Here is a 14,163-nt window from a genome sequence, read left to right as displayed (position 1 = left end):
GCATTGATGGCTCGGTTTGTTTGCTCTGGCGTTCAGAGAGCACACCAGATGTTGAACCACCAGGGCTGCACCCTGACGCTCCAGCCATGTCCAGAGGTGCAGAGCCTATTGACAAAGGGTCTACGACCCCACTCCCCCTGCTTGTTGCATTACCACATGGCGGTGGTGTTGTGCGTACACACCTGCACCACTTTCTCTTGAAAAGAGGGAAAGAAAGCTTTCAATGCAAGCCAGATTGCCCTGAGCTCCAAGAGACTGATGTGGAGCCTGGACTCTACCGGAGACCAGACACCTCTGATCTCCACCTCCCCCACGTGGCTGCCCCATCCCAGCAGTGACACATCTGTCACCACTGTGAGTTCTGGCTGAAGATGGGAGAGGGATCTGCCTCTGACCCAATCGTGATTCGAAAGCCACCACTGCAGATATTGTGCAGTTCCTTCCAAGATCTGGACCATGTCGGAGAGATTCCCTTGATGCTGCCCCAACTGGAACTTCAGGTCCCACTGCAGAGCTCACATATGCCATCTGGCATGTGTCACCAACAGGATGCTGGAGGCCATGAAGCCCAGCAGCCTAAGAGTCATTCTCACCGAAACCCAGGATAGAGGCCAAAACATCGTTCTCATAGCCTGAATATCCTGGATTTGCTTTTCATGAGGTTAGGCCCGAAACTGCACTGGGTCCAGAACAGCTCCAATGAAAGAGAGCGTCTGAGAGGGAGTCAGGTGTGACTTCGCCATGTGTATAGGGAGCCCCAGCAGGAGGTTCGCTGACGTCTGGATGTGGGAGACGACAGCCTGGGGCGAACCTACCTTTAACAGCCAGTTGTCGATGTAGGAGAAGAATCAAACCCCTAGCTGGCACAGATGAGCTGCAACCACTGCCATCACTTTCATGAACACCTGGGGGCGCTGGTAAGGCCAAAGGGTAGCACGGTGAACTGAAAGTGCTCATGACCTACCATGAATCACAAGTAACGTTTATGAGCAGGCAGGAAGGGAACATGAAAGTAAGCGTCCTGCTAATCCAATGGTACCTTCCAGTCTCCAGGGTCCAAGGTAGATAGGACCTAAGCCAGAGTGAACATTTTGAACTTATCCTTTTTGATGAAAAGATTGAGGGACCGGAGGACTACGACAGGAAGAAGGCCCTTGTCCTTTCTGGGCACTAACAAGAAGCGGGAATAATAACCACCACCTACTTCTGGCACAGGGACACTCTCTATTGCTCAACTGGCAAAGAGAGCTGTAATCTCCTTGTGAAGAAGTGCCAGGGGATCCTCCGTCATTCAGTCGTAGGATCGTGGCATGGTTGGAGGAGTGGTCTTGGCATGGCCGGAGGGGCAGTCTACGCGGGGAGGGAGGAACCCCTTTGGACTATTTGCACAACCCACCTGCCCGTCATGATAGATTCCCAGTGGGGGAGGTGATGGTGGATCCTGCCACCAACTGGTCCAGGATGGAGCTACAGACCAGGAAGGGTTGGAGACTGCAGTGGGAGCAGAAGTGGACTGAGCGGACCACTTGATCCCTGATCAGCAAGCATGTGGGATCCCATGTCTGTGGCCACGCAGAGGCTGTACAGCATGCTTGGCACAGTGGCTGGATAGGAATGGACACATTTGGGTGCCCCTTCCATAGCCACGAAAGGGACGAAAAGTAGACTGTGGGGGGCAAGGAGCAGCTGTGAGGCCAAGGGACCAAGCCATTGCCTGGAACTCCTTAAAGCACTCAAGCACAGAGTCCGCTTTGGCTCCAAAAAGAGAAGGGTGCCATTGAAGGGCATGTCCATGAATGACTGTTGAACATCCACCCGAAATGTCAGATGTCCTCAACCAGGTGTGGCACCGTAAGGCCACCATAGACCCAACCATTCTGCCCAGTGAGTTGGTCGTATCCAGCCCACAATGTATAGTCAACTTGGCTGCATCACTCCCGTCAGCAACAGCTTGGGAGAGTATGGCCCAGGTCTCCTTCAGGAACTGTGGCAGCACCTGCGCAACCGTATCCCATAGGGTATGGGAATAACGGCAAAAAAGCATGCAGTGTTCACTGGCCACAATGCCAGACTGGAGGAAGAGAAAAAATGTTCCTAAGTTGATCCAGTCTCTCCGATTCCCTATCCGGAGGTGCAGATCGAAATGCGCCAGAGGAAGAAAAAGCCTGGATGACAAGGCTATTAGGGGTAGGATGTTAGGTATGGAATTTCGGGTCATTCATTGCATGCTGATGGCAGCGGGCGATCGTCTTGTTCCATCCCTGTAACAACAGAAGGATAATAAACTTAGTTTATTATCCTTTAGTAGTTATCGATTTGCCCAATTCCTATGCCCAGTCCATTTCAGGGTCTTGCAGCTGGAATTCTAAAGGGTCCAGGGACCTCTCCACACTTTCCCCATATCGGTACCCATAAGAATAGGTGACATGATCCAACCTGGGGAATGTAGGCCCTGTCGAAGGTGGCATCGGCGTTGAGAGAAGTTGGTTCGCCTCCGGGTCAGAGTCAGGTATAAGTATGGGCTTGACGTTGATTGTGGGCCTGACCTACATTGGCAGCGTTGATGTCTTTTCCAGAGCCTTGGGATGTCACATTGGCACAACGGGCTCCAGTACAGATCTGACAACAGATCCAGAGTGGAACTCCGGAGCTGAGGCCAAAGTCGCTGGCGCGGAACCAGAGGAGACTCCCGCCAACCTCCTGGGCCCGAAGGTGGCGCAGGGGGGTCGTTCTGCTGAAATATGAGGCACATGGCCTCATAGAATTCCTTAGGTTGGGCAGGGGTTGCTCCGGTTCCCAGAAGTTCCGGGAGGCACGGAGTCGGCCTAGAAACATGCTCCGAAGACAGAGGCCTAGAGTGTCGATGCTCTTCCCGCGTCGCATCATCCAAGTGACAGGGTGAAGTCAAAGAACGTTAGGTGTTCTTCAACTTTTTCTTCTTGTTACCCAAATGTCCCAGGGACTTCAAATGGAATGAAGAACAGTTGTGATGGCTCCGCAAGAGGTCTCGTGACCTCCTTCTCGACTGAGATCAGGAGCGACACGAAGTCAAGCGCTGGGCCACCATGAGATTTAGGGACCTCATCCCTCAAGTCTTCAGATTCATGGCCCGGCACTCGGAGCACGATTTCAGGTCGTGGACGCACTTCAGGCAAAACAAACATACAAGGTACGGATCCGTCACTGAAGTCATTTGGTGACAGGAGTCACACGGCTTAAAAGTTATGTTCAGTGACATCCTCGACGCACCCAAAAAAGTATCAAGCATTCGACAAAAAGGTCGAATTCAGTCAAAAAACGACCGAGGACAGCTCTCTCCAGATCTTGCGTAGGCTGGGGCGGAAAGAAAAGAACTGATGTCAGAGCATCGTGGTGGCACCTACATATGACCGCAATGTCATCATTGCGACCACAACACCAACGACGTATGCGGAGTCGACCAACGCAAGGGTACTGCTAGAAGAAAAATCTCTGGATCCAGTCTTGTGTCTGGGGGAAATTCTAAGGTAAAGTATCTGTAACTAGAAGTCTCTATCAGATATGTCTAGCAGTGGAGGTGGAGTGTTTGTGTCTGCTCAACTCACTGAATAGCACATCTTGTTGGGAGTCTTTAACAAGGATTTTCTTTTTCAAAGTAGTCGCTATTTTAGCTGAGTTTATCTCTAAGCACTCCTAATGTTTACAGATAAGAGAATAAAGGCATAGGGAAATTGTGAGGCCTAAGAATCTGTTTCATTCCAATTTAATATTTAATTTACTTCCTTTGCTCACTTCAATTGCCAATGGTAGTGATAGGAAGACAAGGCTTACTCAAATGTCCGAGTAGCGGGATAGTCACTCTACTCCTGGGTGCTGCTGGTAGATTGCTTATAAGACACTGGCCAATCCTCACCAGAGACCACACCCGGGGCATCGCCATGTGTTCCCCAACACTGACCCAGACTGCTGACATGATATACCATAGACATGTATCTGGAGGTCACTGCCCCAACATAAATATGCACCTACACGATTAGATTTGTGAAAAAGGGGAACACACCATAGCAATACGTTACGCTGACACCTGTACCTAAGGGGATGCGGAACAGGAAGGGGGAAAGGAGGGAAGAGGAGGGGATTAGGGAAACAGCATGTTGTAAGACGGATGGGTATATGACATGATTACAGCATACTGTAGAACTAATGCTGAGTTAAAATAATGAAAACCAATAACGTTTGTTTAAAAAAAAGTAAATGTCCAGGTAGGGCTTGGCACATATCCTCTCCTGGTGAAGAATGGCTATTAGAAGAGCCAACAATTTTATGAACACCCAAGAAGTGCATTTTAGCCTGAATGGCAGAGCGCTGAATTGGAAATGGAAATCTTCCACTACAAGCTGAAGAAACCTTTGATGAGCCAGGTGGAAAATAACATGTAGGTAAAGCATCCGGCTAATCTGTGGCAAATAGGAAGTCTCTGAAATCAGCAGAATGACTGATGTAGTATGACCATTCGAAAATGTATCATCCTTATACAGGAATATACTCTACTGTGATTGAGGATGGGCCTGAATTTCCCAAAAGCTTTCCTTATCAGAAAGAGAATGGGGTACCCACCTTCTCCTTCTTTTTCCTGCTTTATTGGACATCAATGCTCTTATTCTGGATCACAAGACATCTTGCTTTATTAGAGCCCTGGGGAAAGGAGTATGGGTGACTCCCAAGCTTAGATGCAAGGATTCAAACTCTATGAGATAGCCTCTCTAGATTAAATTCAAGTAAAATATTTGGTTAAGGGCAAAGAGTAGTTTTTAAAATACTATTTATGAAAACAAATTATACATGCTTCAGAATACTCTGAACCACAGAATTACTATAAACTTGCAGTGTCTACTGCCTACAGAACAATGATAGTGAAAAGTTCATGCGATGTTTTCTTGAGTGCACATGGTAAAGCGTTTCCAGCGGAGCAAATCAGCATTTATCCAAGATTTCATCAAAAATACATCGCCGTATGAGAAAGATAATGCAGGTACATTTTGTACAAAAACTCAATTCAACTCTAGCTATTTCAATGCCTTCAATCCAGTTGTCAGGTTAGTCACAGTAGATAATCTGCTAACTGCTTTCAAGCTAGAAATGAACATCTTTTGGGTGGCTGTGCATGAAAAATCAAGCATGTTGATCCGTGAAGTATATATGAGAAAAGTAATCCTTATAAGGCAGCAATTCTGCAGGCCCACAACGCTATCATCACCATTTGCAGCACAGAAAGAACCGTCTTTCGAGGTTACAGTCTCCCAGTGGTTTGGGCGCATTGGAACCTAATTAATCCTTCAAACAGCTGTGAATTGCTACCATTGAAAGGAGAGAGAAAAGGCATCGAGTTCACGTTATACTGGTTTAACTTCACAAATAATGACTGCATATTGTGGTAAATTGTGCATCTTATGTAGTGCATCACAAAATACAGGCGCGAGGAAAGGGAAAAAAGTTCTAGAAAAACACATATTAAATAGCTCGCCCTCCATACAGTAAAGACAGGGAGAACGACTGAACACATTAAAGAAGATAGAACACTTTATTCTTTTGCTTTATCTGCATAAACAATCACTGGCATGGTATTCCTTGCATACATAACTTGAAAAGTCCCAAAAAATAAAGTTGTTAAAAGAAGATGGGCAACTTGTCAGACAGCTGATACGGTTTTACGCTGCTACTGGTTTATACTAATTTTAGGAATGATCAGCGTTCTTAAGTAACCGAAATGGATTGGACAGCACTTTGTAAATACCCTAAGCAAGTAAATAAAATGAATACAACTTAAACATGGATAGCAAAGACTTTCACCGCTATTTTGCCACGCACTTTGTAAACATATTTGAGCTGGCTTAAGTTAAAAGTCAAGGAAATTTAACTGCCACAAATCAAGCCGACCTTTGTCGAAAGTAGCATCTCAGACCATGGACAGAAGCTCCTTCTCTTAAACTTCAGAAGGTAAACACCAAAGTGATCTTTCTGCAGACTGTCTAGGTCTTGTTCTAAAATGGGTCTAAACATGTAGCTAGTCTTTTTCATTAGAACTCACCGAGAATTCAGAAAGTAAAGTAGGCGAGAGAAAGAGCTTTGACTAATAGCAGGAGACAGGGTTCAGGTGTTCACTGTGTGACTGTTCCTCAAATAAGAGGCAGAAATGCATGGCATGGCGGAGGTGAACTATTTATTTTCCTTGTCCTAAAGACCTTAGAGCAAATCCTAGATGGAAAGGTGGAGCTGTAGTGGCAAGACTTTCTTGATACAGGGTGATGCAGTGGAGTCCTTTTCTGATTTCAGCCCTCAGGAAGCTTAAGACTGGTCAATTGGAACTGGAGTGCAATTCTATGTTAGGACTGGAGGTAAGCATTATGGATTTCCTTCTCAATGTATTAGCTTAATGAATCAAACTTGAGACTACAGCTCCTATGAATCCAGCAAAAGACAGACAACACATACCCACCAAGGACCAACCAGTGTCCAGTTACCTAACTCCCCAAAAGAGCAACAATTCCACTTTGGGATGATCATAGACTTGCTTGCAGCCCACCACGTCCCATTCCTTCAAAACAAACATCTGCAGGATACAGGGATGATGCACACTGCAATTACTTATACTTTTCAAGTATTGCACTTCTAGTATTATATGTCGTTCCTTTGTATTTTTATTTGCATGTGGTATTTGTATAGTACAAACCTAGCCAAAAAGACAGCAGAGTACTTACACGATCCAAGGGAATAATACAGTCAATGAGTGATAGAGGAGAAAGATGCTATTGAAATGTCTACATTGAAATAAAGTGAGGCAGAAATGACTTCAATAAAACAGACAGCAATCTGGAAATCCTCAACCAAGATAGATACGTCCAGGTCTTCCTTTAAGGCCAGACTACCATATCCTGACCTTCTTGTCTCCACTGGTTGAGGCATAACCTTTCCTCTCAAGAAAAAAAAAAAACATGACTGAGGCAATACAGCACATTTTATGCTTGGTCCCGAGAGAACCCAGTGAGATATATTTACATTATTGTGTACACACAATATCCTGGTTCGCTTATGAACACCCCATGCTCATCACATTGGGGTCTACTGTTGGAGACGTAATTCCCCACGGTTTGGTGAGATCTGCCCACTCATCCACCCCAACTTATTTTGACTGATGGCACACTCCACCTAACAACTGCTGTCCAAAACAACCAACATATTGGATACCAAAAGACATCAGCTTGTCACTTTGAACCACCGCAAAATTATCTCAATTGAATGCTATAAGAACACATGCCTCCACGACTACAGAGATCACCAACAGCGACATCTCAATGTCAATGGCTTTACTTCATAAAACAAAAAAGTGCTTGCTTTCCTCAACCATAAGAAAGAGGACTTAGCACTTCTGCAAGAGACCCGCCTTACCCCAAAAGAGAGCAACAAGCTTCAGAGACACTGGGCGGGCAGAGTACTACATGCTAGTTTCATCTCTTAAAGAAGGTCCTCCTGGGAGGGAATGCTAAGATCTAGAAAAATGGGAGCGGGTAGAAATTTTACTACGTAGGTTGCTGTCTTTTAAGTTTTTATGAATGTAGTTACAAATCGGGGAGGGTGCACATATTTACCAAGCTTTGTATTCACAATGCATACCTTATTGTGGTATTCATATATGCCCCTGTTGGGAACAAATCAACATTCCCCTCCCAAACAGGCAGATTACTCACCTCATTTGACAACACCAGAGTCATACTGGAATGCAACTATGGACCCTATCCTGGACAGACCAGGCATACCCAACACAAGTCACAACAGGGACAGATTCACCCTACTTGACCTAATACAAACAGCGCTCTAAAAGAGCATTGGAAAGTGCCCCATCCACGTGAAAGGGGCAACACTTTCACCTCTTAGCCCTGCAATGTCAGAATCAGAACGGAATACTTTCAGATAACGCACAATCTTCTAGAACAACTCATAAAAATCCAAATAATTCCTGGTGGGCTATCCAACCATGATTTAATAATTCACATAGACCTAGACCTAAAACCACCCCTGGAGGATGAACTCTTGCAATACAAAGATGCACAGGACAAACCACACCTATGTTCCCATGCTGAGCTATTCTTCGAAGAAAACAAAGATGCAGTAACCTCTGTGCAGAGAAGGGGTGGGGCCACCACAAGGGGTCTCTTGAAGGACTCCACATTAGCCAAAATACAGCCTAACCACACTACACCACAACTGTTGACAGATATTCACACGCTGACTAAAGAACACAACACTACTGCTCCTCATTGTGACACTCTGTAAGAATACTAACTGACAAAACAGGTCCAACAAATACCTTTTACACAATGAAGGTGGAGAGTTCTCTCTTCTGCCTCTGCCAGAGACATTATGAGAAGGGAGAGAAAGCAGGCCGACTGCTAGCAAGACAAAACTGACAGAGAATCGTCAGGATGATACCTGCCCTCTGCAACACTAGAGGAGGCCTTCTCACAAACCAAATCGATTAGCATGACTGAATTTCTGAAGTATTATGAAACTCTTAATACGTCTACCCATCGCACACAAACACATAACAAAAACAACTTTTTTGAACGACTGAAGTTGCCTAAGCTAAAGCAAGAGCAATCTCACATGCTAGACATTGAGAAATCCTCAGACAAAATGGCTAAACTGACTGACAAAATCACCTCTGCTAAGGCCCCAGGAGAGGACGGATTTCCAGAGGTATTTTATAAGATGACCAAACCACTGTTTGTCCCCCTAATAAAATTGGTATTCAAGGATGCAATAACTATGGTCCACCTCAATGATGACTTTCTAAGAGCCAGAATATCAGTACTTCCTATGCCAGGCAAAGACCTGCTAGTGCGTCCTACTTACAGAACGATATCACATATACCTATGGATGTAAAGATCCTAGCTAAGGTCCTAGCAAAACACCTAACGAAAGATGTTGCACGCCTAATACTCTCTTCTCAGGGGGAGGTTTGTGCATGTGTGCTCCCCATCCAACCATTACATATATTCTTACATTCTTCAGGCAGGTCGAACAAGGTAAAGGATGAGAAAGTTCTCCTATCTTTGGACACCAAAAAGGCAATCGACTGGGTAGAATGGGGTTACCTCTTCTAAACAATGGAAAGGATGGGTATCTGCTAGAAAACCTCACACTAACTAAAGGCATGTATCATAAACGCAACGCATTGGTATTTCAAACCATATTGACATTTTCAAATGCACAGAGGAACCGGTCAGGATTGCCCCCTAGCCCTGCTGCTATTCCTGATAACCATTCAACCCCTTGTGATTGTCATTCACACAAAAGAATATATTCACAGGATTCAAATGACTGCAGGTGAGATTAAAGCATTATACTATGCAGATTACATCTTAATGACCATATCTTAACTCCACCCCCGAATTAGCAACCCCCCTAATGAGCCAATGAAATTATTTTTTCACGTTTTGCACCTATAAAGTTATTTGGTCAGGGGCGGAGTTTGGGGGGTAAATAGACTAAGTTTAAAGAGTTCCAAACTTTATTCCACCACAGAAAAAGGGGGTCTCTACCTAGCTAATATAGAAAGTTAGTGACTAGCCCACTTAGTTTATATGATGAAAATCTATAGACCAACATCTCTCTTAAGTCTTCATCAAATGCCACATTATGAAAAAATGGGGATCTTTTCTTCGATGTGATTACAGGGTGCTTTTAGTACAGCAGGGCCTTAGGCTTATTTACATGTCCTTTTCCCACACTCTAATGCCTAGGTTTTATAGGAAACATTGTTTTACGAGTTTCTCCTCGCATTTTTATTCTAACAGTAAGGAGGGCCTAAGGTGAAGTGTAATGCGATACCTCCCCTTAAAGAATGACGTTATATCCCTGTCCCTTAAAAATGTTAGACATTTCTGGACTGCTGGGTTGAAAAGGTTTACACAGTTTCACCTACTGGCTGAGCAAGGGGGGTTACCTATTGATCGCAATGGAAATGGTTTCCCCTTACCCCCGTGTAGATTGCCTTAATTTAACTAAACTGGTTTTGATTACACTTTATAATACCGATTTGTGCAGTCATTGTACTTGTTGTAATGACGGATATGCTAATAAGGAAGTGTAGCAAGAAAGAGTGGCAATGGAGCCAATGGCTCTAAACCACTTTAAAGGTAACAAAACGCCTCACAACAAACAGCCGATTCGCTGTCTCAGGCAAGACCCAGTGCTTAATTTGAACCAGTGGTTGTCAGTTGGGGCCACCAGCACTCCTTTTTGAGAACAAACACTTTTTTTACTTTTCAGGAGCAAGAGAGGGAAAATGCACAAACCTTAAAGAGGAGGAAGAAAAAGACTGAAAACCCGTCACACAGAGAGAGCACGAACCTGCTTGATTGAGATAAAGGGTCACAGAGTGTCTGGCACTGGATTAAAGAGGACTGAGTTGGATTCAGGACTACGCAGCCTTGGTGTTCGGCGCACCGGCCACGGGTCTCACAATAAAATGTTTCCTAACGACAAAGAATGGTGTCTTAGGCGAGACCTAAAAAGTAACATCCATTTAAAAAATAAATATTTTATCACATCATTTTTTAAACAGTGTCTATAAGATCTTGAAAACTGCTTTATCACACAGCATCTATGCAGGCATAATTATGATTTTTCTTCTTAAGGTGAAATAAAAAAATATGTTGATATCCTTCTGTGCCTTATCTTACATACTCTAATGCTTTCACAAAATCATCCGTGAAAACACCCAAAACACGGAGAATTAACTTCCACTTATAGCAAGAACTCAGCAAGGCAAAAAGCAGAAACGATCTTGTCAACAAACAGGCAGTGAAGAGCCTTACCTTAAATGTGCCATTTTGATTTTTCATAAAGGAAACCAGAAATATGTCTACCGGAAGAAGGGCGGAGGTGATGAGTGCAATTGCAAGAGCAGAAATTGATGTTATAGTAGAAACAACTTCACTTTCTCGTTGACTTTGGTACTTGCGAATATATACCCAACAGAACGCCAGAATAGCCTGAAATGAGAAAGAACGCATTTTAGTTTAGCAACTTATCAAAGCAGTTCACCATCACTGGTAGGTTTAAAAACATCACAAAACTATGTGAGTGCTAGAAAACTGTTTGTCACATTATTTTGTGGCCTCAAGATTATCATTCTAGTTACACTTACTAAATGCTCACAAATGCTGTTGCCTATATCATATCTCTGACCACTGTAATCGCCCGGTCGAAAAATTATTCTGTTTGATGTATATCTTCCCTTTTTCAGCAAAAAAAGCTAGCAAGAAAGGGGAAATTATAAAGGTAAAGAGGCAGACTGGTTCTGAAGTAAACAGCAAGTACCAAAGAGAACCAGCAGTTTGTAACCTCTAGTTGTATCACGCCTTATTTGAGCTCTTAGCAATACAGTTAATCAGGTACCGGACCCAAAAGGGCTACTTCAGAAAACCAAGAGTCACTCAGAAAGTCCAGTCTTCTAATAATCATCTTAAAACTATAAACATGTAGTGACATTAGACCTATGAAATACGAAAGAAACCACTGCAGTTTGTGGAAGTAACTGAGAGGCTTTTTAAGGCATGAGTACAGTTGTCCACATTTCAAGAGCCCTCTTGGTAAAGTAAATGGAACAGTTAAAATTCCTGCCATTGCCATAATAACGTTGCTTATAAATGCCAGCCTCTTTTTATTACGTCGAGCGCGCAAGCGCTTTGACTTTTTGCAAGTATTGTGAGCTTTTAACCATGCCAATCACTTTCATTCCTTCTTGGGCTTGCCTTTCAGAAATCACTTGATGTAATTGGTAAATGCTTCACATTTGTCCCGCCTTGAGGCTGTTTTTGTCACACCTTGCAGACTGCCCCTGTTACAAGGAATATTGCACGATTGCAGATATACTTTAGTGTGGGCTATCTATTTCTTTACTTTTGTCTCTCCCCTTCGTGCTGCATGGTGGCCATGGTGCTCACAGTGCAAACAAGCACAACATCTTGAGCTCGTTGTCTAAATCCTACCTGTTTATTCGGAATATTTTGTACAGATACAATGCATTTTTAACTTTCCTTCCACCCTTGTGAAAATAAGATAAGCCTCTTTATTCAGTATATTTTTTATGCTGTTGCGCTCCACATACACCAGCAGACACCATGTAGTCTGGCAGACACCACATACACCAACGTCTGAGGGCACAGACACCACCTGTGCCAAGTTGCCCTGGGTACCCATGCTAACAGACACTGCTTACATCCGGCGGCTTTTGGTACAGAGGCACCAGGAGACGCCACTTACATCCTGGGGCCGACAGACACTGCCCACATCCGGTAGCCGTAGCCGAGTGGGCAGACATCCCAGTAGGGACACTGGATGCCACAGCCCGGCAGCCACCACCCTCCCTTCTCCCCTCCTACTCCCACCCATGGCACTGGCTCCAAGACTCCATTGTGAGCTTCAACGCAAAGCAAACTATGAGTGCAGACTTCCGTCTGGGGTGAGTACAGTGTGAGAGTGAGTGAAAATGTGTTACTGCACAATATCAGTCTGTGACCTGACATGTGACTGACACTGCCCCAGCTCAGCCAGAGTTCCACAGCCAAGTCTGACATATGAATGACACTTCCCCAGCTCAGCCAGCCTTCCATAACCAAGCCTGACATGTCACTCACTATTCCAGACTCTGCCACCTTTCACTGTCAAGCCGTACATTTGTGACTGTCTCTTCCTTATGCATTGACCTTTGGGTGATCGGTCACACGTGACTGACATTTCCCCAGCTCAACTAGCCTTTCACAGTCAAGCCTGACATGTGACTGACTCTTCCTTATGTATTGACCTTTGAGTGAACAGTAAGACATGTGACTACCACTTTCCCCAGCTCAGCTAGCCTTTCACAGTCAAGCCTGACATGTGACCGACTCTTCCTTATCTATTCCCATGGGTGATGACATAGATCTGTTTCCAAGTTATTTTGGTCTTTCATACGTGACCGTGGCATGTGAATGTCTCTTCACAAGCCCCGCAAGCCCTGCATTGCCAAACCTACTGTGAGTGGCTCTATCCCAGCTCTGTCGGCCTTCCATAAATGGCCATGGCATGTGAATGACTTCACTAGCCCTGTAAGCCAATCCTAATGCGACAGACTATCCCAACTCTTTTGGCTTTCCGTAGTGACCAGAGCATGTGACTGACTCCTCACCAGCCTTGCAAAACCAAACCGTATGTGACTGGCTCTATCCCAGCTCTGTCGGCCTTCCATAAGAGATGGTATGTGAATGACTCTTCACCAGCCCAGTAAGCCTTGCATAGCCGACCATAATGTGACTGGCTCCATACCAGCTCTGTCTGCCTTCCATTAGTCACCTTGTCATGTGAATGACTTCACCAACTCTACAAGCCTTGCACACCCAAACCTGACACATGACTGGCCCTTTTCCGCATATATTTGTCTTTCTTACGCAAACCTGACTCGTGACATTTGCCGGACCCACTGCAAAATATGTTATACAGCAATAGGTCGACACACGCTGCCCCAGCTCTAGCAGGCTTTCACAGTTGCATCTGACGTGCCCTGTTGGCCTCTCAGATGTCTGCATGGTGTGACTGACTGTCGCGACCAGTCGCCTACGCAGGGAAGCGTGTAAGGAACGGGTGTTTTGGTGCGACAAGTGTGAGCTCACAGAAGCTGTTCACCCAGCTGCAGCGCTTGTAAGCTTGCCAACCTCAAACCTCCACCCAGCCCCCTGTCTGTGTATCTTCTATGCTCGAGAATGTTTCCTGAGGACGTCGGTCCGTCCAGCCTACTGCACAGAATTGAAACAGCCGGCGATTTGTTGAAAGAAAAATGAAATTTGAACACTGGTCTAAATTATACTTTGGATTTTCGAGAGACCAGGGCGAACAGAAAGTGCACGCCTTTTAGGTCGGGGTAGTGACTGTGGATGCCGTAGGTATTTGTTGTTTGTAATTAGTATTTTCTGAGATACCCGGAGCACAACATAACATAATACAATGTAGCACAGCATAACACAACATAGCATAGGGTAACATAACACAACGTACTATAGCACAACAACACACAGCATAACACTACATAGCATAATATAAGCCAACATAGTATAACACAACATAAGGACAACATAAGAGAACAC

At 44.8% G+C, this 14,163-nt stretch overlaps 1 protein-coding gene across 1 annotated transcript in view; it reads right to left on the bottom strand.

Moving 5' to 3' along the window:
- LMBRD1 (LMBR1 domain containing 1) overlaps window positions 1-14,163 on the bottom strand; it is a 360,506-nt gene that overhangs the window by 321,312 nt on the left and 25,031 nt on the right. Inside the window, exon 2 of the mRNA XM_069235723.1 lies at window positions 10,858-11,034. Coding sequence (XP_069091824.1) covers window positions 10,858-11,034 — 177 coding nt within the window. The remainder of the gene's footprint in view (window positions 1-10,857; window positions 11,035-14,163) is intronic.

The sequence above is a fragment of the Pleurodeles waltl genome, chromosome 5, assembly GCF_031143425.1.
Source record: "Pleurodeles waltl isolate 20211129_DDA chromosome 5, aPleWal1.hap1.20221129, whole genome shotgun sequence".
NCBI classification, from domain to species: domain Eukaryota; kingdom Metazoa; phylum Chordata; class Amphibia; order Caudata; family Salamandridae; genus Pleurodeles; species Pleurodeles waltl.
This window is presented reverse-complemented; position numbering and strand designations above follow the sequence as displayed.